This window comes from Anthonomus grandis, chromosome 2 (assembly GCF_022605725.1).
Source record: "Anthonomus grandis grandis chromosome 2, icAntGran1.3, whole genome shotgun sequence".
Lineage (NCBI taxonomy): Eukaryota > Metazoa > Arthropoda > Insecta > Coleoptera > Curculionidae > Anthonomus > Anthonomus grandis.
Window position 1 is genome coordinate 44,409,551 of NC_065547.1, and position 26,264 is coordinate 44,435,814.

Sequence of the window (26,264 nt, forward strand, 5' to 3'; positions counted from 1 at the left end):
TTTCAGATCCGCTCTTTTTAGCAAGAGCTTCGCAGTGCTCGAAAAGAAATCACGCGGAAAATGTTATCCGAAATGGTGGGTTGTGCTGCGTTTATATATTTTATATACAACCTCACTGAAGATTATAAACGTCGATTTTGGCAACGTGAAATATACAGAAAAAAAAATCGAACTAATTTAATATTGGACATGAAGTCTCAAGAGATCAGTGGACATTTTAAGAATTTCACGCGTATGGCATCTACAGATTTTGAATTCCTGTTAAATCTTATTGGACCTAAGATTTTCACTAAAGACACGAAGTTCAGAAAAGCTATAACAGTTCAAGACAAATTGGCTGTAACACTGAGATTTTTGGCAAGTGGTGATTCGTTTACTAGTTCGCAGTATACATTTAGAATATCCAAGCAAGTCATAAGCAAATTTGTTCCAGAAGCAATCATTGACGTATTAAAAGGCAACGTGAAGGTAAGATATTTTTATTATTCTTTAAACTATACCTATACCTCATAAAGTCCATATTAAGTAACTCTGACAATTCACTATGCGGAGATGGCTGACAATTTGGTGATGGTTGTCCTGAATGTATCTGAATAGGAGATTGAGATAGGGCATTGAGAGTCTTTTGAAGACATAAATTGCTTTGTGATTGTAGACGCTCCGAAATACTCTGAGTATGGATGATCTGAAGCTAGCTGCTTTGGAGACGACTGTCGGGATGGCAGGTTTGAGGATGACTGAGCCAGAGATTCTTGGTCTTGGGAATGCTGAGAGGGATGTCGATCTAGTTGAGTAAGAACATGTAACACATATCCGGATGTACTCGGTGCTGCATGGTATTCACCTGGTCGTATCGAGTTGGAGTAAACAGGTTGAATGTTAACATTATTATCACAGTAATGCCTGTCTGCCTTGAAAATTAAGTCGCATATGCCTTCTTGCACAGCGTTTTTAGTGTTTTCGGAATACTTTGTCATTTTACTTCCGACGAATTCCAAAAAACTTCTAATTTCGTAATTTTTTATATTGCTTATTGGATCAGTTGGTTTTGATGAAGCAGTTTTTAAGATTCCAAAAGCCTCTTTCAGCATTTGTAATTTTGGATCCAGTTTTGCCGATTTCCTTGGTGGCTCTGGCGCTACTTCTGGTGTTGCTAAGCTGTCTTTTTCAGCTATTTCACCATGTCCTGTCTTCATCCCATTACTCTCCTGAAACAATATTGGAAATTATACAATATTATATATTTTTTTTCCTCAAATATATATGAATAAACATTAAAAAATATTGATTGGTTCCTTTGTTGCAGATTCCTAACAACTGTGAAGAGTGGAAAACTATTTCAGACGATTTTAATGTTTTGTGGAATTTTCCCAATTGCATTGGGGCGATGGACGGGAAACATGTATTATTACAAGCTCCATTTGTCCTCGTTCTCTTTGCACTGGTGGATGCAAATTATAACATTCTTTACGTGGATGCCGGCTGTCAAGGAAGGATTTCGGACGGAGGAGTTTTTAAAAACAGCAAACTGCACCTCTCTCTCTCCCACGCATCTGCTTTCAATTTTTTTTATAGAAATCAGAGTCTTTCGGATCCCATAACACTGGATAATTTTGGTAAATTTCAATTAAATTCAAACACTTTTCTTCCGTCCACTGCTCTCCCATCGTGTCAATACGTCGACGTACACACTTGAAATACGATCAAACTGACGTCCACGAGCGCGCTGCGAACCTCTTTGTGTTCGTCAAAAAACCGCCATCAGACCCCATATTCTCTCCCAAAAATTGTCCTAACTGTATAAAATCACGGTGTTGAGGTATTTGCTGCATCGATACCATAAAAGTCAATATCCGATTCTGCTTTAAACTCAGACTCCGATATGTAGGAGCATGATGATGGAGAGGTAGTAGAATAACTATTTGTCATTGTATCACTGGCACTGTGATCGTCAACTTCTTCATTTACATCAATAGTGTCTATGGTTCTAGAAGAAGATGGAGTTGCTATATTTTTCACCAAAGCTGATTCAGTGTTACCAGTTGTATTTTTGGGTATCTCGGTCTTCTTGGTTGTGGGCGCCTTCAATCTGTGCATAAGTTTCCAATTATGGGCTATATAACATAATTTTCCCGCTCTGTTGGTATTTAATTTCTGCCGTTTTTTATCATGAATAAACGAAAACGTAGAAAATGACCTTTCCACAGAAGCAGATGTTGAAGGTACACTTAAAATTCTTATTGCAAGTTTTCCGAACTTAGTATTTTGATAAAAGGTTTTCCACCATAACAAAGCACTGAGCTTTTTGTTTTCAGCAGTTTTCCAAACAAACTCTTTTCCCCAAAGACCCTCTCGGGATCTGTACCATAACATTTTGATCATCGACGGTGTTCATATTTTGACCTATTCGATATATGGCTTCGCAACCCTCAATTCGTTCTTGTGCTGACATTATTAATCCTTGGCTTCTGGGATCCAACAGGCAAGCTGCTAAATGAATAGGTTTTAAAGCGCGTAGTCTTCTATCTTTGAATTTTTGCGTAATTAAACCAGCATCAGTGGTACGAAATGTCAGAGGTAAAAACTGTTCCAGGTTTTTTTCTATTTCTAAAGATGCCTAATGGACTACGTGAATGGTGTTGTAGTCACCTTCTAAATACGTAATCCAATGTACAATTGGTTTCAAAAGACTGCGAAAGTTTTCTAAATCTGACCAAAACTGATCATTTAGTAAAGTTTGTTTATAATTTGTGAAAGTCTTTATGGCATCTTCGTTTATTGCCATTGTTTGTAATACACATTTTGTAACGACTAAACTATTTAGACACTCCAAGTAACTTCCCCAGCGCGTTTTCACTGGCAAATGTAAAGAGGATTGTATACTTTTTTCAATGTTTAGTTGTTTAAATTCCGCTGTTAACAACTGTGAATTTCTTATGGTTTTTATGATTTCCACACAACAATTAAACAATTTTTTAGCCGTTTCACATTGTAAAATGTCGTTAATTATCAAGTGGAGAGTGTGAGCCATACAACCTATCCATATTATATGAGAGTACTTTTCATTGAGAAGTCTTCCACATTTTAACATATTGGAAGCATTGTCTGAAATAAGCACTAGAAATTTTTCAGGCCCTAGTTTTTCTATAATCCCAACTATTTCAGACAGTAAATATTCAGAAGTATGTCTGTTCCTCTTAGTTTCAACAAAAGAATAAAAATATGGATTGGGTGTATACACAATAAAATTTAAGATCCCTTCATTCCTAATGTTAGACTATCCATCCAATGCTAAATTCAGATTAACGGATGATTCTATGTTTTTCTCGACTTGTTCTTTAACTAACAAAAATTCTTTCTCCAAAAGAGTTGTCGACAAAACTTTTCTGGTTGGTAGCTTATATGCAGGTCGCAATTTATGAAATAGTTCCTCCCATAATGGGTGTTCAAAAAGTGAGAAAGATACACCTGTTGCATAGAGGGCCCTTGCCAATAGTGTGTCAGTTTGTGCCTGAAATAATTAGAGACAAAAATATTAAACATCAGATATTTTAAATCTATAAATCATATCAGACATAAAACCGTATATATATATATATATATATTTATAAAAATACCTGTTCTTTAGTATTCATGGTGTCAAAGAATTTTGAAACAGACCTGGACATCTTCGCAGACTTAGACTCAAGCATTGCTATTGAAGCGGAACCTGCGGAACTGGCGCAACTTAAACTGTTACCTTCCTCATTTACTTCAATCATAGGCATATCAAGGTCGATGCTTTCTGGTTCTTGTTCTGAACATCCAACATTAACACTTGCACCAGCTGAAGAATAATTCAATTTGGCCAATCCCACCGAGTTTGAGTTCGATTTCTCAGACAGTTTATTCTTCAGCATAATAGGGCACTTAATGCATTTCTTAATATGCCTTGTAAATTTGGTGGCATTTTTATTTGTATAAATCTTGCCACAATATTTACATTCGTACACAGTCTTATTATTGCACGTTTTTTCTAAAAAAAAACTTCCAAATATCACTTTTTGGCTTCATAATTAACCCTTATTATATTTTTTCTACACAAATTTACCACACTTTAGCGTACAAAACAAATAAATAACTTATAAACTAGCAGTCAGTGGCACTAGAGCGAATCCCGATCCGAAACCAATCTATTTCGGGGATGACGACGGCGATTCAGTGCGACGAGTCGTCGCCGACGACGCACGTCCGCGATACGATTCCTTTCGATTGGTCCGATATAATCACGATTCACGCTCACGCCACACGAATGCACAAATAAAATGTGGGCAATGTTGACAATAATATTTCCAGAATTGTGGTAACATTTCCATCATTTTGGCAATATTGCCGCTATGAAAATTCCCGGTTTTGGAAAGTTAAATAGATCCTGGGAAGTTTTCTGGGAATATTGCCATTAGGCAATATTGCCAACGGCACATTGTTACATGAGACGGATAGATACGAGCGCAGTGCGATCCTCCTAGAAGAAGTTCGTAGCAGGCTCGCGCTGACGTACTCACAGAACACAAAGAGGAAAATCCTTCCAAGAGCATAATCTTTCCTTGGTCTGTTTTCTGTGGACGTACTCACTTGATACCGTATCAGATACGTCACGTGATACACCTTTAAGTGAGTACCCGCCTCTAGGAATAATGTGTACCAAGTAATATAAAAATAATACATAATTTGAGAAATTCGGTTATCCAAAAAGAGATCTATATTATATAGTGTGTTTGACAGGGATTGTTAGGAAGTCTATACACATATCTTTGTACTGTTAAAATCCTTAAAAAAAGTATTTCTTTTTTGGTTTTTCGATTTTCTATACTTCAGATAAAATGTGGACAATATCTGGAATCTATTCAAAGAACTGACAAGATCTTAGTAGATAATTTATCTTCTCATGTGATTTTTTGTTGTGGAGGTGTATTAAGTTTATAACCTGCTTTACAATTCATATAATTATATTCTTGACAAAAACGACACGTTAAGAAAACTAACTGATTTCTGATAGTCTTTCCAAAATCTAGCCATTTTACATAGAACAAAAAGGTCAATCTAAAAATAAATAAACACATCAATGTAAGGATTGATTAATAGAAAAATGCCTAACTTTTGACAGTAAAAGGAGTTGCTGCAATTATGTATTTATATGTTTTAATGTATGGTTTTGCGAACAAATTAATAGAAATCAATATCTGGATTTAAATGTTATAGAGCTTCTATCTGAAAGTATTTTGATATAATTAAAAGTATTAAACAAATATCAACTTAATATTGGTGCGTTAAGAAGACTGCTGGATTATACTCATAATTCATCAACTCAACACCTATACATTGATAACAATGCTTGCTGATAATCATAGAACATGTAATATGATTTATTTTAGTAATTTATGGTTTGTTTTTTTATATGTTACTTCAAACATATTAAACAGATTTAAAATTAGAATGTTTACAATGTTTTAACCATAGGGATGCTAAAAACAGTTTTATTTTTTAAAACCACATTTGTTTAATAAGAACCACCATAATTTTTTCTTTTTTATCAGTATAGAAAGTTAACAATTTAAACATCAAAAGGTTAAGATCTATTCAAAAATCAATAAAAAAGTGATTTATGCCAAAAAACATATATTTGTTACCCATCAACATATGTCAAGGGATAACAATCAAAGAAACATGGAAAATAATGAAACAGGTAATAAGAAACATAGGAGGCAATGAGAAATTAGAAAGACGTGGATGAAAATGAATAACTATAATGTGAATAATAATGCAGGGCAGGAGTTAAAAGAAGACAAAGAAGTGAGTACTTACTTTCACAAGGTTTGGTTCACAATTTGGCAAATATTAAGAAAACTATTAAATTAAAATCTGAAATCGAAAGTCTGGTCAAATCCCTGTATTTAAAACCAATAAGCAGCAATAAATCTGCACTACAAATTATATCACATAAAAATCAAGCTCCTTCAATACTTTCAGAAACATGAAATAATAACACATGACTTTTTGGCATTTTTTCAACTATAAAATAAAAGATAGATCATCATCTATTAACTGTTTTATTTTGCCTATAAATATCATATTCATATTGTAACTTTGCCCAAATACCTTTACACATCTTTAGAAGACGCTCATCCTTTACCGAATGTGATTTGGCTGAATGATACACAGTTTTAATTATATGCGATGCCATATTAAATCTCTTTTTTTGTATGAGGCTTATACTTAAATATAGACGACACCTTGCTTGTAAGCTTGGATCTCCTATAAATGTAATAAATATAGAAATTAATATAAGAAAGTCTATAAAGTTCACCTATTCTTAGAGCTAATTTCAATTGATTAAGAGATATTTTGCCAGCCATTTCCGCACATTTGCCAAAATAGTCCCCTAAAGCAGAAAAGGCCCCTCCTAAAGTTGAAAGCCAACTAAATGCATGGTCTACTTCGCATCTTTCTCTAACCATTTGGTAAATTCTCTCGTTCCTGCAAATCATAAAATAGCATAGATAGATATTCCAGTTTCAACTTAATCGCAACTTACCAATTATAATCTATTAAATTCTTTTTAGTTCTAACTAAAACTAACACGTCAGGCCCTCCCCAGCTTCTTATCCTTTCTATAAACCGGTTTCTGTAAAACCAGCTTATGTGAAGTTCTTTTACAAAATAATATACAAAAACACAGTCTAGGGACAACGATTTTCTTTTTTGCTTTTTCTGGCCACAGTTACAAAGATTCAAGGTTTTCACATGGTTAATTCCAAGTTCTAAATTATCATATTTGTAGTATTTTGGATAACATGCTATTAGTAAATGGGGCTCCATAATTTTGCAGACACCATGAAGAAACTTCTGGTTAAGAATATAAGATTATAATCGCTTTTCAGTGTTCCTGTTGGCTTGGCTGTGGATACCTGGAAGATCGAGAACTTTTGGGTTTCATTAGATAATTAGTTAAATAAAAGTTAATGGAAAATACTCTTTAGAATATGAAATTCAAAATCAAAACAATCAATGACTTGACAAATATGACATTGACGTGTTTGGCACTGACACTCGAATTCACCAGTGGCGTGCCGTCAAAATCTTATTATTCCAATATTATGCAGGGTGTTTTAACTGTCAGTTAACAAGTTTATACGGGCCATTAAACCATTTTAGCGATTAAACCGGTTTAGAGATAATTCAGTTTGGCTAGTGTCTACATAAGAGGATTAAGAAAGGGATTCCACCTTAAGATTCAACAGCTCTTTATCATTGCCAACCTAGGAATTAATAAACAAATAATTGGTTGAGCTAACTAGTTACTTTATTACTTGAAAAGTTGACTAGTTTATTAAATGATTTGGCAAAAAATAACCAAATCTAACTTTAAAATATCGGTTTATTTTTTTAAAAGCATTTGCACATTTGTGTTGGTAGCACTGGGAGTTAAATAGACTGAGCGGTGACAGATGTTTACACGGTAGTTTAAAGCGGTTTAAAACCGGATCATCCACTTATCTGAATCAATTTAAACCGTTTTACGATAGTTAAAGCGGTTTACGGGTATTTATACATGCGAGTTATATGTTTAAGCGAATTTCCACTAAACCACTTTAAGATGCTCGTATTAAGTTAGTATATGTTACATTTGTTAAAGTTAGATCTGTATTAATTGTGGTTTTCTTCTCTTTTTAAAAAGAAATTATGTTTCATTTATGTGAAAATTATACTCAATTTCTTAGTGATATAAGATGATAAAAAGTTCACACCAGATACAGTGCTGATACACCAAATGGTAACATAAAAATCAGTGTTATTTTTTAAGCCGCCTTTATATGAATATGATGAATTTTGCAAAGAACTAGAATATCTTTAAATTTAAACTTATATTCAAAAAATTAAATTATTATAATAGGGCTTTGATATAAAGTTACTGAATAGAAGTTGTTCTGTTAACAAACCGAAAGCATTATATTTAATTGGATATATTGTTACAGATATATACATACACATTACAGATAAAGCATAGTTTAGGATACAGATGTATTTATGCCTTTAAACTTCCCTAAACTCATAAACATTATTGTTATTTTAAGAATATCTAGTATCCTCCACTCAGTTTGGGACAATACACCGCATATTGTCCCAAACTGATGATGCCGATTTTCTTCTTCCAACTTGAACTAACCACCAATTCCAAACACTTTTTAGGTTCCTTTGCTACTTAATGGGACATTATCTAGAACCACGTCAGTTACAGTAAATTTAAAGTTTTCTCAAACATTAAAAATCAACCTGTTAACACTGCACCGTTCCACTATGTGATCCATTCATATTGATGGAAGCTAGGTCGTTTATATATAAAAGCAGGGGCGGATTTACGCTAAGGCTGAGTAGGCTGAAGCCTAGGGCGGCAAATATTAGGGGCGGCAAAATCACGTTTAAAAAAAATTATCGGAATAAATAATTTTAAAAACATAGTTTAAAAAAATCTGGCCGAATTCACTCGTCATAGGCAGGCTTATTTTGATTAAAACACTCGAATTCGGCCTAACCCATACGCAGCGGAGGCTTTCCTTAAATTAGCAGGCATATACATGTATTATATAGCGCAGATCGGAGCCGCCGTCGCTTTTCGGTTTACATTTTTCATTTTGTACATTCGTTAGATAAGTGCCGGTGTTTTTTCTACAAACTTGTATTATTTTTAATAAATTGTTAATTGTTGACAGTTTTGATTTGCGAATTGCGGATTTTACTTACTCGATGTTTACAAGTTAGAAGAAGTTGGGGTTGGGTGTAGACTAGAGCTCTAGAGCAGACTGGAGCTGAATTGTAAATTGTAAACAATAAAAAGGTAGGTTTCTTTTTTTGATTCTTCGTTTTCAAGTTTAAAAAGGATTTTAAATTCATATCATATTGTCAAAAAATAAAACAGAGGGTGAATAATAGACGTTTTTAAGTTGTTTTTTGTGCATACTTTTATTAAGAGAAAGACAACCCCCTTAGAAGGTTGTAAATAAAATCGACGGGTTTTACAGTTTTTAAAAAAGGCTAATGGATTGCCCGAAATTGCCTCTGTTTTGTTTTCGATGCGCCACAAGTGCAGATATGCTTTGGCTTAATAGTTTTAAATTAAATTAAATGCTTTTAAAATCCTAGTGATAAATAGGTATATAATAGCTTCATATTATATTAGATCCAATAAACAGCAAAGATGAGTGATGGACGCAAACGACTGTCTGGAAACCAATACAAATATTTAAGAGAGGAAAAAAAAAGAAAACGGAAGAAGTTCTTAAAAAGACCCCTAAATTAAAAGATATGTTTAAGAAACTAACCAACTCGGATACACAGGAGCAGGACGACCAGAAAGTACAGGAAGATTCTTGCTCTAATTCTGTAGATTTACCTAGAGTCCATCTAAAACCACCGACTACATTTTCACGCATTAAGATGCGTGTAGTCCTGGACCATCTTCAGCACAAAAAGAAGATAGCGAACCTTCTGTCAACATATCAGAAGATCCTAGTAATTGGATAATAAACGAATATACATGTAACTATATAGCTTTTAAAAAATATTGATTCTCAGTTTGGCTCGGGTGGCTTTTATGACTGGAAAAATGTGGTTAAAAGGGTTCAGAAACATGAAAATTCAACCAGCCGAAAATTTCAATTCAAACTCGAAAGGATTGATTTGTTACTTGGTAAAGGGACAGAATTGAAATTGCCTATTGGAGAAGTGTCCTGGAGCGAGTAGTAGCAGTTGTAAAGTCTTTAACTTCGCGAGGTTTAGGTTTAAGAGGCAAAGAGAAGAAACTTGGAACGACTAATAATGGAAATTTCCTTATGTGCATAGATTTTTTGGCCCAGTTCGACCCCTTTTTAGCTGACCATATTGCTCGTTATGGTGGAAAAGGTTCGGGTGCCACAAATTACCTCTCAAAAATAACATATGAGGAGTTTATTAAAATCATTGCGAAGAGAGTGCAAGATGTTATAGTAGAAGAATTAAAACAAGCTAAATATTTTTCTATTGTTGTAGATTCCACCCCAGATATAGCCCATATAGACCAACTTACATTAATTGTTAGATATGTACGCCAAGACGGTGTTCCAGTGGAGCGGTTTTTAACATTTCTTCCAAATGTTGGACATAAAGTAGCAGATATGTTTAATACTTTGATGGAAAGTTTTAAAAACCTAAATATTCAAATAATCGACTGTCGGGGACAGTCTTATGACAATGCCGCAAACATGTCAGGAATATATTAATGGCCTACAAGCGAAAATCAAGGGTGTATGTCCAGAAGCTTATTATGTTGCTTGTTCTGCACACTCCCTCAATTTAGTTGGAAATGTAGCGGCAGCATGTTGCTTAGAAACAACAAACTTTTTTTCAGTCTTACAAGAAAAAAATGTATACTTTTTTTGGTGCGTCGACTGTGACATAGAGTCACTTACAATCAAAGTGCAACAAGACTTTAAAAAGCTTATCTACAACTAGATGGTCTGCTAGAGATGACGCCTGTAAAACTTTAAATATGTGTTTAAAGGAAATCTATGAAACTTTATGTTGGTTGAGGAAGATACTGCACAAAAACCAATAACTCGTAATGATGCAAAATCGCTTCGACAAAAACTTGAGCGCTTTGAAACCACTTTTATGATAGTATTCTGGGGATTTTTTCTGGAAAGGATAAATGTGGTAAATACATCATTACAAAAAGTAGAGACAAATATAATCCAAACCATTACATTATATGATTCTCTAATTGCGTTGTTCAAATCAGTCCGAGACAAATTTGACGTATATGAAAACGATGCGAAGAAAATTTGTGTACTAAGTGAAGTAACATACGAAAACAGACCACAAACGGAGAAAAATAGCTAAACTACGACCTGGTGAAACTAGAGATAACGAGGTAGTTTTGACTGGAAGAGATGAATTTAGAGTTTCAACCTTTTTACCTATAATTGATTCCCTTCTAATTGAAATTCTCAAACGGCGAGCATGTTACGAAGAATTTAATAAAACATTTTCTTTCGTAGATATTACTCAACTGAGGAATATGAGTTCTGGTGAATTAAAAAAAACTGTTCTGTTCCTACAGGAGAACTATCCCAACGACCTAGACATAAACTTTAAAGGTGAAGCATCACATTTTCTGGAGCATGTGTTACATTCTAAAAAAGACACCCAGTGCTCCATTTTAGAACTATATGAGTGGTTTACAACAATGAACCTAAAAAGTATATATCCAAATATTGACATTGTATTTAGATTGTGCATTTGTTTACCGGTCTCAAACTGTTCTGCTGAACGAAGTTTCTCTTGTTTGAAACGCACTAAGACATTTAAGATGAACCCTCGAACAAGAAAGACTAGAAGCTGTGGCAATATTAAATATTGAACCAGATGTGACAAATAACATAAATCTTATTGATATCTATTAAGACTTATTTTTTTATTATTTTATTTTTATTTTTTTGTACATTCTATGAAATGTGTTTGTTTTAAAGAATAATTGTTGTTTAATTTCGCGTTTTACTTTTGTTAAATATTGTGTTTTTTTTTGTGTTTGTGTGTTACAGTTTATTTTTGTAAAATGTGTTTATTAAATGTTTAAAAGCAGTTCTAATGTAGTTTACATTAATAATATAATGCCTCCGATATACAAAAAATATTGACTTTAAAATATTAAATTAGGGCGGCAAAAATATATTAGCCTATAGGCGGCAAAAAGTTAAATTCGACCCTGTATAAAAGGAACAGAAGTGGGCCAAGCACCGAGGAACCCCATGCTCAATGTTAGACACTTTACATATTGTTTCAAATTGGTTGAGTAGGACTGTGGCCAGTTAAGAGCAAGCAGCAGTATTCCTCGATCCACACAATCAAACGCCTTGGAGAAATCACAGAACACTGCTGCAACTACCTCTCCCCCATTTAGACCAAGATACTGTCTCCGAAGAATAGTCATCATTCTTGATTTGACAATTTTTTCTATAATTTTAGATAAAGTAGGAATATAGGGCGATAACAAGAAGGATCTTCAAAACTGCAACCTTTAAAGGGAGGTCTTACCAAAGCTGACTTTAAGCTAATATGCCTGAATCAAAAGATATATTTATTGCAGTAGCTTTAACACACCCTTTACTCACTACTATCAATTTTTACTGAACCCTCGTCAAATCCTGAAGTTTTTGTTCTTAATATGGTTTTAATTTCATTAATATGAGTATGAAATCTTAACGGTTACCCACTTACAGATACAGAACGACTCTGATCAGCAGTTTGATACAGCCTATGTAGCCTTATATCGATGGCTTATTTGTAATAGGACGTAACACACAAATTTTCAAAAATCCCGCCTTAAAGGTTACTATGTAAGCAAACACATTTGACATCTATCCACAGAACCGCGTAAGCCTCTGGAAAGCCAGAATGTGTAGTAATTTGACTTAACGCACGCGAAATATTTCTAGTTGCAATAACGCGTAAACCACAGTTCTCTTATGCAGCTTCCACGCCGCTCTATACCACCAAAGTAAATTCAGTTTTAAGGTGTTATTTTTGTTATTTATAGTTTAAAAACACTATTATTAACGATATAGAAGTGAAATAAAACTAAATCTCTCATAAAATAATCTACAGGTAAGTTATTTAAACCATTTTGCGGATACGTCCTATTGCATGAAAAGTGTATAGTGTAATTTTTTGGGATACGTCTTATTATATTATCTTTAAAATTTGGCTGTATAATTAAACTGCCATTAAATCTGAGAGGACTTAATAATAGGTCCCTTTAAACTTTGTTTCATATTTTTATAGTAAAAGTGCGTATTCAAAAGTTGTTTTTTTATGAAAGTTAACCGAAATTAGATTTCGTTTCAGCAATTATTATACATTGCGACCAAGTTACTGACGGTAATTCTCGACTAAAAGATGAGCGCATAGGGAAGCTACGACGAGTAGACGTAATTCCAGCGGCACGTTTAGGTTTTTGTACTAATACTTTACAAACACACGCTAATAGAATTACTTCTACTCGCCTCAGTATCCCTATGCGCTTACCTGTTTGTCGACAATTACTGTAATTTTGATTTTAGTAATTTTATCACATAGAGAGATTTAACAAAAATTACACTGTAAATTGCATTTTTTAGCCCCCAGTCAACGGTGGGATATCTCTATGGGGATACATGAAAGTAATTAACCAGTGCTCTTTGTTTCTAGAAAAATGTCAACCAGAAGTCAGAACATTCTTAAATTGGCAATAGAACAAAAGCAAAAAGATAATGCATAAACTTCTTGTGTTAACCGAATCTCTTGTGAAATCTTGGATAATGTAGAAAACCAAGAAAACGTACCTCCTACTGAAATTGATATAGAGGAGATAGTGGATACAGGTCTCATTTTTGAGAATGTACAATTCGATGTGATTGCTAAGCCACAATGTGGTTCCTTGGATGTTTCCAGTAAAAATCCTGACACAATTTATTCAAATGTAGATATTCCCAGCGAAAGTTATAATATTTCACCTTTTAACGACCTCAATACAGACCTGCAATGTTTTGATAATAGAAATATTATTGATGCCGATATAAATGACGTTTTTAATCCACTAAATACTACAGAAGAAAAATGTTTAAATACAGATGGGGAATGTCTGTCTACAGAATATTTTAGAGATCAGCCCGAAGAGAATGTAGAGTTACCATTATCTGATAGTGATGATCCAGACTACAACATGACATTATCTGATGAAAACAGTGAAGATGAAATGGATGATGAACAAGCCATTAATGCCCCCTCACGGCATGCTAGTGAAATGACTCGCGACAGCTATGAAGAAAATAATTCAAAAGAAATAGTTCCAATAAACAGATCAAAAAGACCACGACCGCAAAATTGGAAAAGAGAGAAGAATAAAATTAAAAGAATAAAAGGTAAGAGTTATTTAGGATACAATAGAACCAAAGATGGAAGAGTAAGCCATAATGTACAGCGACCTTCGAGAGAGTCAATACCTTGTAACTCCGATTACTGTTTAAAAAACAAACGATACTGTAGCAAGATCTCTATTGAAGACTCGCAAAATATTTTTTTAAAATTTTGGACTTTATCCTGGGCCGAGAAAAAAGTGTATGTCTGCTCTTTAGTTGATATAAAACCAAAAAAACGATGTTACACTGCTGGACCTTCTAGAAGATCTGGCACATATATTTACCAATTAAAAGTAAGGAATGAAACACTACAAGTAAGCAAACGAATGTTTTTGGGTACCTTGGGACTGAAAGAAAAAATGGTACATAGTTGGTTGAAAACAAGCAGTTTGGGAATAGTAGAAAAGGGGGCGTGTGCCAATTTAAATCCTGACGCAAATGCCGAAGCAAATCCTGAACAAAATAAAAGAATGAATCACCTGAAGACATTTTTAAATAATTTGCCAAAACAACTATCTCATTATTGTAGAAAAGACAGTTCTAAAGTTTACTTGGAGCAAACATTTCAAACAAAAGCTCAACTTTACAAAATGTACCAGGATCATTGTCTGGAAAACAATGTAGAACTGTATACACTTTTTCCTTTTTATCGCGTTTTCGAAGAAATGAACCTGTCAATTTTCCGTCCGAAGAAAGACGAATGTGATGTGTGTTATGGGTATAAAATCAAGCAAATATCCGAAAATGATTACAACATACATTTTGCAAAAAAGACCAGAGCTAGGTGTGAAAAAGAGAAAAATAAGGAGGAAGCAATCCAGAAGCAGAAAACTTCAAATACTTAATTTTACCGTTTATAACTTAGAGTCTCATAGTTGTGTAAATTATATCTATGGAATGAAACTAAGGGTGACTTAAGTGCATCTATTTTTGCCACTTGCATTATAAAACATTTAAAAGAAAATTGTTTGACTGATAAAAAACCTATAATTTTATTTTCTGACGGCTGTTGCTATCAGAACCGCAACGCTATATTGTCAAATGCATTACTGCATTTTTCAATTAAACAGAAATATTTAGAAAAGGGTCACACGCAAATGGAGTTTGACTCTGTCCACGCTCTTATCGAAAAAAAATTAAAACATCGTATAATACAACTCCCAAGTGAATACATTTCTGTTATTCGCGACGCTCGAACAAAACCGAAACGTTTTGATGTATGTGATCTAACTCATGATCAGTTTTTAAACTTTGATATAAAATCTTCTTTTATCTATAATTCTATTAGGCCGGGAAGAAGCGCCAAGGACCCAACAGTTACAGATCTAAGAGCGTTAAAGTACACATCAGAAGGAAAAATATTCTATAAAACTAATTTTGATGATAAATACACTGAGTTACCACAGAGATCAAAACAAAGAAATATTAGAGCAGGTTCATTCCAAAGATTATTCCAAGACAGACTAAAGATAAAACATTCCAAGTGGTTGCATTTACAGCAATTGAAAACGCATCTCACATCTGATACTCATTCTTTCTACGATTCTCTTCCACATTAAACCAATTGAAATGTTTTCTTAATCAGTGGTTTTTTGTTTTTAGATTTTTTCACCTTTGTTTTTATTTTTTTCTTGCTTAACAAGTTTTTGTGTATTTATTCAAAAACTAAATCTATAGATAGAGTTGAAGTGTTTTTTAGATTTCTGATTTTCTTATTTATTTTTTTTACTTCGATGTTTGTAATAGAGATGTTTTTATTGAAACAAACATGATGTATCACACAACAATCAATTTGTCATAAGCCACATTCCGCATTTTTATAGTGACAAATATGGCGTATCACACAAAAATATTTAACAAAATAAAAAAATCATTATTAGTTATAATTGTGAATAGCAAAATGCCAAAAAGAATATGCTTATAACAAAAATTGCCATATTATTTTGACTTATTGATCATAAAACGTTTTTTGCGTTTCCTGAAAATTTTACTTCTTGGGATTACGCCCTATTACAAATAATCCATCAATAAGGCATAAATAAAACTACAAACTATAATTGAGATCATTTTTTATTTATCTATATCATAATATACCACCTCTGTTCAATTTTCTTTGTATAATCACTTTCTTAAAATATATACTTTTTATCGATTTTTTCATTTCTATCCAGTCCATTTGGAATAATTGTTAACAATATAGAAGGCACTCATTAACTCTTAAAATTACCTTTAATATTGACCACCACCTTATTAGAATCTCAAGATAAATTGATTGTTTTGTGCGTTTTGACTATACTTAAGACACGTAATAACAGGTGCACTTCAAATATCATAAATACCTAACTATTGGTGCCTAAATCACAATAATATCGGTGAAAACCTTTTACAATAAGTGCATTTTAGATAGTGCATTAGATATAAAATATCTCTCTAAATTGGAATATGAAGAATATAATTCAAAATATGAAGAGTTTTTCTCCAGTCTCCACCAAATACTGTTTCCTGTTTTTAATATTAATTTGAAGCAAAGTCGTCATATATCCATAACAGAAAAAAAATTACATCTTTTGAGAATTCTCTTAAAAAAAACTAAATCAATCTTAAAATATAAAGGGATGAGCGTATTGAGAATTCCAGTCTCTTTGAAAAACGCTTTCCAGTTGAGCTCTAATTGTTGGATAATCAATTTCCTCACCATCCTCCTCCGGATCGTGCATCACAAATGAGACTCCAGCAGTATCAGTAAAGTAGTCTCCAGCCCAATTAGAAGTGCCAATAAAAGCCGTCTTGTCCGTTACCATATATTTATTATGGTTAACACGAGCAAAGGGAATTAAATCCTCACTGGAATTACTCGGGACGATAAATCTTCTAACTTCAATCGATACTCCTTTGTAAACATTATCAAGTATCGCCAAGCTTCTTAGAAACTCGTCTTCTTGCGTCCTGGAATGATTCCATTTGCTAATAAGTAGTTTGACAGAGACTTTTCGATCAATGGCCGCCGATTTCAATGCATCATCAATAACAGGCCAATAGATCCTCTTTGGTGTATAAATCATTAAAGGAATATAATCCATGACGGCAATATGAACAAATTTTTCAGCCTGCTGGATTACACCTACTAAGGCGTCAATATCGTTGGTTCTACCTTTACCGTTAAAAGGTGGAGGAGAACTGGACAAAAATGTCTTAAAAACTTTGCTATTATAGAACCTACTCATCGATAATTCTATCGGGGTTTCCGCATTAAAACTGGTAGAATAGTTATCCGGCCAAGGAACTGGAATGGCTGAATCATTTAAGCCGAGAGTCCAATATGCCTCAAATATTTTTAAGGCATCGGTTGCGAGACAGGAGCATCCGTAAACGACTATTCCCATTTCTTTAACTTGTGCGAGAGATCTCCAATCCATATTAGCGCTGCCAATATAGACATACAATTTATCCACGATAATCATTTTTGTATGAAGCACCCCACCACCAAGAAGCCTAGTAAAGTTAACCGTTCGAACTTCAGCAGCTGCTTCATGCATCAACCATTTCGTATCGGAATTCTCTTCATTCTGAGCGATCCTTATCTTCACTCCCTTCTTTCCCTTTTGCTGCAGGGCTTTTAACAGCTTTTCTCCCTTAAAATCAGATGGGTCGGTAGAGTTAACATCGGAACCTCGTAACGTCCAATAAAGAGAAGCGATTTCAATAGATTTCTCCGCATTGTTTATCAGATCCATCCAGGTCCAAAATGTATCGAAATTTTTAACATTGGTATCGTTAAAAACCAATCCTTCTGGAATAGTTTCGACTAAATATCCAGGGCTGTCGCATTTCCTTTGGTAGTTAAGTCTCTGCAGGGCCCGTTCGGTAGCTTGATCCAGCACGGGCATAAGGACAATGAGCAATAAAAGGACACAAATAATCGAGACGGGAATGTAGGAAAAACGACGCCATTTGTTATGGGCCATTTTGGGAGGGCTCCACCCGCGGTCCATTAGGGTACACCTCTGGAACCAATAATCGTATTCCCGTTGAGTTGGTGAGGCTGGAACATCTGTAGCGTCACTGCAGATGCTTTTTGTTGGACTGTCTGGGATTAGTTTTATTTGCATCTTGGTTTTTTATTGCTTGAATGAGTTGGAAATGAAAATAATCTCTATCTAAGGATGTCTTGATATGTTCATTGTTCCACCTGAAATTAGTAATGTAATGGGTTATTTAGTGATGTATAGTTCATGTGTTGGTAATGATATGTAATGATTTTGATGTGGAAATCTTGGGCTAATCAGTATGGATGCAGAATTTGGACAAGAAAGAAAAATTATAGACATACATATACATTGTCATATAATGAGGATTAGTCTTAATCTTTTGCTACAAAATCTACAAGATTTCACACATTCCAAAACACAAATTATTGTAAGTTTTTGAATATCAGTGGATTGAGGAATGAGGTCCTAAATGGTAGCCATGTTGTCTGTAAAAAAAATATATGGGAAAAAAAACATCAAGTAATCCTTTGAACTGATGAGTCAAATGGCTACTTTGGTATAGTGTATGTAACGTCATTTGGAATACCAGCAATCTGCTTGGCAGGTGCCTCTATTGTCACCAATAATTAAAACATGCTGACAGATGGTGCAGACACCTGCTAAGCAAATTAATGGTATTTTAAGTGACTTTGTATAGACTACCACAGGATGTAGTTTTGTCACAACTTTTCTATCTAAATGCTTTCTTTATAGTTTTGAAAATGTGTAACTTTCGACTTATAACTAAATATAAGTGTATGGTAATATACCCTTCATGGTTATCTGAGTAAAATTTATAATATTGTCACTAAAATGTGTTATATTAGAAATTAGATTTTTTTAAATTAAAATACGATATATTTCAATTTAAAATCATTTTCTTGCAGATCTATGGTTTTAAGCCTGTCAAAGTAAATATCACTCATGTTAAATAAGCAAAAAGAAAATGTGGTTTATCTATTTAGCATAATAAGAATTCTTCAATTTAATCAGAATTTTTGTATATGCATTTTTTTTATAAGTTGTAGCATCATCTTGTATAATTGTTTCTTTTTTTTTTTAGAAAGTTGTATGGTGAATAATTTCCTTCAGCAGAATATATTTAAGCACCACCCCTATAAAGACAATCTTATTAGAATGATTTGCTCCTATTTTAAATAAATAATAAGCCCCCAAATATAAATGAATTAAGCACACATAGATCCATTATTTTTCTTTACTCTGAACCCTAATATTTTTTCATTATCTGAGGCCCAACAATAATAAGCTGTTTTATAGCATTATGAGCACAGTCTCAAAGAGAATTTAATTAATTGCTTTGCTCACATCTTCATTTAATAAAGGAGAATATAGGATGATTTTAAAATATATATTTTTTATTTATAATAATTGATGGTGTTAATAGCATTTTGAACTTAATTATAGAAATAATGATTATTAGATAAAGAAACAATTCAATATGAAGGGCACAGGGGTAAAAGGAGCTCCTGAGCATTTTTGTGATTTTTCAGCAGAGCGAATTTAGGTACAAATTCTAGCTTACGAACGCTATGTTGCTTTTTTCAATTAATTAACTTTTTTTTGTGAAGATAAAACAATAAACAAACTCCCTAAGTGTTTTGAGACTGTTTGTATTTCCGTTCAGTACAAAAAAATAATAAAATCGCATACAGGTACAAAAGTGACAGGGGAAAAAGGGGTCCATTTTATTGAAATGAGCCTGTTCTTTCACAGTAATCATAACCTCGATCGTCGTAGTGCGAAAGGCTCCAAACAATATTCTTAAAAAAATAATAGATATTACTATTGTAGATCTATAAAACCGACCTTATCCTTAAAATTTACCAATTCGTTAATTAGTGATGCGGCAGGTTTGAAAAAAAGTCTTGCGCTGCTTTGTTGCAAAAATTTTTAAATGCTGCAGGTCCCGAAACTTCTTAGCAGATACTGGAAGCTGCCCTAAATATATAAATAAAATACGTAAAAAACAGATTTAATAATAATAAAAAAATGTGTACCTTCATAACTTAACTCATGTAGCATAAATTCGTTGTCTTGAAGATGACGAACAGCTTATCGCGAAGACTTTCCTTGCAGCGAAGCTGACTCCCAACATCCATTATATGTAGTGCGATACTGTATCAAAGGTCCTCTATTTATATTAATTTCTCTGATTGGTCTAGATGGGAATGGCGACTTTTTTGCGTAACTATTGTCAAGAAATTTTCCCCAGCTGCGGAAAAAGGTGTGATTGACCTCGATAACCGTAAATGGAGTTGGGGAATGGCGGGATCTTCTTCCAATATTTTCAACCAGTCTTTGGAAAGATCTGCTCTGCTTTTTTGGTTTACGAGGAAACCAACACTACGAGATAGAAAATTCTTATCACATTCCATATAGGAATGTCCTCGAATGGGGAACGTGATAGAAGCTGATTCTAACCTTTTCTCGTTGTTGACTAAGTTATGAAGAAAACGAAAAAAGGTAAAATTTTTTTGTTGGCCACTGCATGAATCACAAAATATTTGTAAGTGCTTTACTTCTTGATCTAGATGGTTATATATGAAGTTATGAAGCAGTGAGCACACATCATCTAAAACCTTTTTCTGGATAGACGTAAAAATAGCTCTCAGAGGTAGACAATACGTGAACATTAAATGCGTATCTTGATAGCTGCCTTTTGTAATAGGTATCATTTGTTGGTATATTTGGCGCTGGAAGATTCTTGGCAAAATCCATACAAATTGCCTCTAAATTAGATTTTTTTTTACTGTTTATCTTAGCCATCCTCTTCCTACTATAAAGAGTTTCCGCTTTTTTCTTATGTAACGCGTTTTCTGTAGTTAATCTCTCCATCTCCCTAGATATCCGTAAGATCTCCTCAGATGAGTTTTTTACCAGTTTTTCAGATTCTAAGTTTTTAATTTTTATTGTGAACTCATCACAGCTGCTACAAGTATCCGTTCGTGGATAACCAAAGGAGATATTGAAATCACGGCAAAACACCTGCCTGTACGACTCGTACGATATTTTATTGCCAGGGTGAAGTTCCTTAAACATTTTATGCATTTTCTTTAAGTTTAGCTCTTCAGAAAGGTATATTTTTGAAGAGTCCTTCAGGCCATAATGACTTCCACGACCTTTAAATGAATTGATATGCTGCCTGACTAGGCTTATAGTTTTGTGTTTTCTACTGGAAGCTTATTAGAATGGTTTGGGTGCCTACCTCGTTCATCTTCAGGAGCATATCCTGTTTCCTTCAAGCTTGCTACCAAAATTTCCACTTTTTTTCTTGATATGCCATGTATAGCAATAAATGCTTTACGGCACACGTCAAATTCCTCCGTGCTATCTGCTACCGCAGCTCGCACCCTGTACTTGTAGGATGCACTGTAGTGCTTAGCACCTTCTCTCAATGTCTTACGTTGAACCGGAAGTACTGATATTAAACCACTAAAGTATGAATTTTGAGCATTAGTCGAACTAAGCATGTTAAAATGCTTTAATATGTTACATCTTGTATCACTGGGTACAACGTCAAAACACTTTTTTAAACAGTTCAGGGCCCATTTCATGACTTTGGAGTCTCATTTTTTTTATTAACGTCCCTTAATCTGCCGTAAGAGTTTCTTTTTTTGCTCCTAGGCTCCATTACACTATTTTTCAGGTTTAGTTCTTCATCACTGCTATGTTCACCACTTTCCATAATGAGAACTTTTTGAGTTTTAAGGATAAAACAAAAAAAAAAGAAAACAAACAAGCACTCTCTCGTCTAGTAGACCGACCAACTGACGCATTAATACTAAACATTGAAACAAATTAACTTTAATAATAGCATGGTTGAAACGCATTGCATGCAAAAACGCGCTCAATTCTACAATGAGCCCGTTTTTGCTCGTTTTACACGATAAATGAGCTCGTTCTACCCGTGTATAGCTTTTTTTTAAAGCAGATTTTCTCTTCAATGAGCATGTTTTATCTAGTTTGGAATATGGGAGGTAAAAGTACATATGAAATACTATCAATCCTGAAAATATCACAGTTTTGAGTAAAATTGCAATGAGCCCCTTTTACCCCTGTGCCCTTCATATATTTAAGACTGCCAAAAAGAAAATAATGAAATCTGCCTATTGTGAGGTCATGAAGTATCATTTTATGGACTTATCACAAAAATTGAAAAATATTGATGATAAGTAAAGGTGGTTTAATCTAATTTTATTACACTAATTTTTTTAGTGTCAAAATTTACAAAAAAAAAATTCTGAAAAAAATGTGATCCTGCTTTGGAAGGGAAGGGAGGTCTGGAGCCACATAACCTCCCTGTATGTACACATAGGCCTGAATAAATTTAAAAAATATCAGATAGATTAACAGAAATTATAAATAAAATAAAACAGAAAAAAAAGTATGTTATTTGCATAGTTTTTTGCATAAAAAAAAATGGGTCTTACATTTTTACAGGAATTATGTTAATCTTAATGTTAATAGTTGAAGATTTAAATTCATCGGGTTTTATTTTAAGGTCCTCGGTTCTGTAATCCAGTCTTTTAGAAATAAAAAATGATTTATTATTTTATTGGCCTTTTTTTGGCTTACCTTAAGTTTATAATTAAGGCTTCCTTAAGTCAAGTGCATTAAAATGAAATGAAGGAGCCCTTTTTTTGATATTGATATAGCTGACATTTAGAACAAACTTTAAAAAGAAAACCATATGGACTCTGTCTTACCTTAATAAACGTTAAACACAATAACAAATCGTTAAATTGCATCAATCAAAGGCACTTTAATTGCTTATTATGTAAATTCTACTGACATACTTTATCTTATCATATAGGCATAAAAACAATACGTAATTACGTATTAGGCAACCGAATCAAAACATTGATTCAATCACCATTTTAATTTTGACTTTGACAGGTCATGACAGTGACAGAAGACAATAATGTGTGTGATCGATATCCAGCGACCGAATCGAGAACGCAGCATATTATAGTCCGCGCTCGCGGTTATTTAACATCTGTGATGATAAATATGAAAACTTTTAAATAATAAAATAAACCGATTTCAGATGATTGAAAATTTCCACAATTGAAAGTTTTTTGGTAAAAAATTATTGAATAGTTAGATGTTAAAAAATATAAAAGAGTATAACTTCCAAAGGATTTGGATAAATTGTTTTTCGTAAATAATATTGTGCCTCTTTGCTTAGGGTGTTCCATTTAGTTATTCATTGTTGATATCTGGACAATACGGGCATGATATTGATTAAATAACCGCCGAGCGCGGACTATAAATAAGCTGCTGGCAACCGACATATGCTGCGTTCTCGATTTGGGTGCTGGATATCGATCGGACGTTAAGCTTCACACACATAAGAGAATAGAGGTTATGTTTATTGTGTTTATGTTTTTTGTTTATATTTCTAGACTTAATTGTCTTTACTTACACAAAAAGAAAATATAAAAAATGAACAATGTAGAGACAGTAGAAAACTTTTTTGGAGTGTATTTACTTTATTGTCTTAACCCGAAATATGCGGGAAGAACCTACATAGGCTACACAGTGGACCCAAATAGAAGAATCAAACAACATAATAAAGGTTTACAATATGGGGGTGCATGGAAGACTAGCAATAGGGGCCCATGGTAAATAAAACCCTTAATAATATAATGAATTTATACACTCTAACCACAAAATATATTTTAGGACAATGGTAATGATCATTCATGGTTTTCCCAATGATATTTCTGCATTACGAGTGAGTAAGTAAAACATGATTAAAACCTTTCTGAGATTTGATATTGTATTTCTGATTAGTTTGAGTGGGCTTGGCAACATCCGCATGCCAGCAGAAGATTGCAACATGTAAGCAAGAAAAAGGCAAGGGAGAAAACTTACGATTTTTGCCTAAGGGTTTTGTCGGAAATGTTGCTAGTTGGCCCTTGGAATAGGCTCCCTTTGACAATCAGGTGGTTAAATGAAGAGTTTATTAGGGAATTTCCTGTAAGTAAAAAATTAAAATTATATTTGGGAAATATCTATTATTAATTTATAGGTTGGAAAGTGCCCCCCAATGCATATGCCCATCTGTCATGGCCCTGTGGTAAGCAAAAAACTAAAAGCTCAAGGAAGTCTGAGCCAAGAACCCAAAGAATCAGACCTGTGCTACATTTGTTTTAACATAATAGAACCACCTAAACAAATGACATGTTTAAACTCGGATTGTAATATCTTGTGTCATATTCTGTGTATGTCCAAAAGTTTTTTATCGAAGGGAGAATATGTGCCTGTAGAGGGCAAATGTCCCAAGTGTGAAAATCACTTTTTATGGGGAGATTTAGTTAGAAAATATAAGGGTTGTTATGAAAATATTGATATGAAGGTTAATGTGGCACAAGCTAATGATTTTTATTGTTCTGACGAAGAAGTTTTATGATGTTTTACTGATACTGTATTTTTCTGATTAATTTTTAATTGACTCACTTTTTAGCTTTATATTCTTATTGTTTTTTTTTTTAATTTTATTAAGGTAAATATACAAAATGTGGCATACATATTTTAAAAAATTACATGATTTTTATAATGGATCTTGCTCTTTAATTAAATTCAAATGCTCCTCTGTTATCCATATAATATGATTTAAACCACAAAGCGTACAACTTTCAATTAGATTTGTGTGGTGAATTCAAGCCAAATGTAGAGTATGTAGAATTTTATTATGATTTTAGGCTTGCAGATTATGATGGCATTAATAATCACTTGTCTGGAATTGACTGGACTAGAATACTGAACACGACTGATATTAACATAGCTGTCTCTCAATTCTATCACATTTTAAACATGGCAATAGCCCTTTTTGTTCCTCTCAAAAGATATAAGACATCTGATTTTCCCAAGTGGTTCTCGGGTGAACTTAAATATATAGTTACACAGAAGAAGATTGCTCACAAGAATTACATCAGTACTCGTGATCACTTTTTCTAATCTCAGGGCAAGGTGCGAAACTTTAAAGAAAATTTGCTATTGTGATTATATTTCAAATTTAGACCGATTACTGTGTACTGACCCTAAAAGCTTTTGGTATCACCTCAACAGTTAGTAGGAAGCAGTAAATAAAATTCCAAATTCAATGTAGTATGGTGATAATGAATTTTCTGGTTGCGAACAGATAGCAGAGGGTTTTGCCCAGTTTTTTTCAACTGTCTACAATACTAATAAAAATAACAATTATTATATGGGTCAACAGGTGGGAGAAAATATGACAATTCCTAATCCCCAACTGTCTGTTGATTTGATTTTTGATAAAATTTTAAAATTAAAGGCCAAAGTTAGTTCAGGTCCTGATGGGATACCAAACTATTTTTTACAAAAATGTGTCTGTACTGTTTCTCGCCCTCTATTCTTCCTTTTTCAGAAATCCCTTGGCTGAGCACTCTTTCCGTCATTATGGAAGCATAGTTTTGTGGTACCAATATTTAAATCAGATAATAATGACCAAATAGGCAACTATAGGGGCGTTTGCATCCAGTCGGCCATTCCAAAACTGTTGAACAGTCTTATCTACGACCAAATTTATTTCTATTGCAAGGAGCTGTTGCTCAATCAGCAGCATGGGTTTAGTTCGGGCAGATCTACGATCACTAACTTGTTGATCTATCTGCAGGATCCTTGGAGAGGGGATGTCAGATGGATGTGATTTATACAGACTTTTCCAAGGCTTTTGATAGAGTCGATCACAGAATCTTGCAGGAAAAACTTAGAGTGTTTGGTTTCTCCAATCATATACATTGCCTGGTTCACAAGCTTCTTGTCAGGCCGGACTCAGCAGGTTAGATTGGGTAGTGCTAGATCCAGCAATATCAATGTATGTTCTGGTGTACCTCAGGGTGGACACTGCTCACCTTTGCTCTTTAACATTTTCATTAATGATATGATTGTTTGCTACATGTTTTGAAAATAGTGCCTTTTTATTGTTTGCAGATGACCTGAAATTTTATAGAGTAATCCAGACTCCCAAAGACCAAATTTTGTTACAGAATGACCTGAATAGGCTAAATGATTGGTGTGTCAACAATATCTTATTCTTAAACATAAAAAAATGTAATATATTAGTTTTCACAAAAGAAGTAAAAAAGTTGTAACACCATACAATATAGAGGGAAGCCCTATAGCCCGTTCAGTATTCTGATACAATCAAGGATCTTGGCATTTATTTTGACGATCATTTAAATTTTAATATACACATAAATAATATAGTGGTTAGGTC

At 33.6% G+C, this 26,264-nt stretch overlaps 3 protein-coding genes and 2 long non-coding RNA genes across 6 annotated transcripts in view; 1 reads left to right on the forward strand and 4 right to left on the reverse strand.

The window, feature by feature from the left end:
• Positions 1-26,264, reverse strand: part of LOC126733480 (uncharacterized) — a 264,393-nt gene that overhangs the window by 113,438 nt on the left and 124,691 nt on the right. The window lies entirely within an intron of this gene.
• On the reverse strand, positions 464-4,223 carry LOC126733476 (uncharacterized). The gene is made up of 2 exons (XR_007659722.1): positions 3,618-4,223; positions 464-3,511 (listed from the first exon to the last, which is right to left on the reverse strand). It is a non-coding gene; the product is annotated as an uncharacterized LOC126733476 (long non-coding RNA).
• Positions 6,073-7,056, reverse strand: LOC126733464 (uncharacterized protein F58A4.6). The gene is made up of 3 exons (XM_050436782.1): positions 6,575-7,056; positions 6,347-6,516; positions 6,073-6,294 (listed from the first exon to the last, which is right to left on the reverse strand). Exons 1-3 carry the CDS (start codon positions 6,856-6,858, stop codon positions 6,074-6,076), a joined length of 675 nt encoding a protein of 224 aa, XP_050292739.1. The 5' UTR covers positions 6,859-7,056; the 3' UTR covers position 6,073.
• On the reverse strand, positions 16,023-22,892 carry LOC126733455 (5'-3' exonuclease PLD3-like). 2 transcript variants are annotated; one of them, XM_050436769.1, is made up of 2 exons: positions 22,726-22,892; positions 16,023-18,159 (listed from the first exon to the last, which is right to left on the reverse strand). In XM_050436769.1, exon 2 carries the CDS (start codon positions 18,077-18,079, stop codon positions 16,571-16,573), a length of 1,509 nt encoding a protein of 502 aa, XP_050292726.1. In that variant the 5' UTR covers positions 18,080-18,159; positions 22,726-22,892; the 3' UTR covers positions 16,023-16,570. The 2 variants fall into 2 exon arrangements, with proteins under 2 accessions (XP_050292726.1, XP_050292727.1); XM_050436770.1 differs by having other exon boundaries at positions 22,595-22,732.
• Positions 23,372-24,585, forward strand: LOC126733461 (structure-specific endonuclease subunit slx1). The gene is made up of 4 exons (XM_050436778.1): positions 23,372-23,643; positions 23,705-23,756; positions 23,816-24,001; positions 24,054-24,585. Exons 1-4 carry the CDS (start codon positions 23,465-23,467, stop codon positions 24,432-24,434), a joined length of 798 nt encoding a protein of 265 aa, XP_050292735.1. The 5' UTR covers positions 23,372-23,464; the 3' UTR covers positions 24,435-24,585.

Bases quoted from the DNA above. Each gene is read 5' to 3' on its own strand.
- LOC126733461 (XM_050436778.1), top strand. From the start codon at position 23,465: ATGAACAATGTAGAGACAGTAGAAAACTTTTTTGGAGTGTATTTACTT. The intron at 23,757-23,815 runs GTGAGTAAGTAA...ATTTCTGATTAG, and splicing joins ATGATATTTCTGCATTACGA to TTTGAGTGGGCTTGGCAACA. The intron at 24,002-24,053 runs GTAAGTAAAAAA...ATTAATTTATAG, and splicing joins AGTTTATTAGGGAATTTCCT to GTTGGAAAGTGCCCCCCAAT.
- LOC126733455 (XM_050436769.1), bottom strand. From the start codon at position 18,079: ATGCAAATAAAACTAATCCCAGACAGTCCAACAAAAAGCATCTGCAGT.
- LOC126733464 (XM_050436782.1), bottom strand. From the start codon at position 6,858: ATGGAGCCCCATTTACTAATAGCATGTTATCCAAAATACTACAAATAT. The intron at 6,517-6,574 runs GTAAGTTGCGAT...TATGATTTGCAG, and splicing joins AATTTAATAGATTATAATTG to GAACGAGAGAATTTACCAAA. The intron at 6,295-6,346 runs GTGAACTTTATA...TTACATTTATAG, and splicing joins GAAATTAGCTCTAAGAATAG to GAGATCCAAGCTTACAAGCA.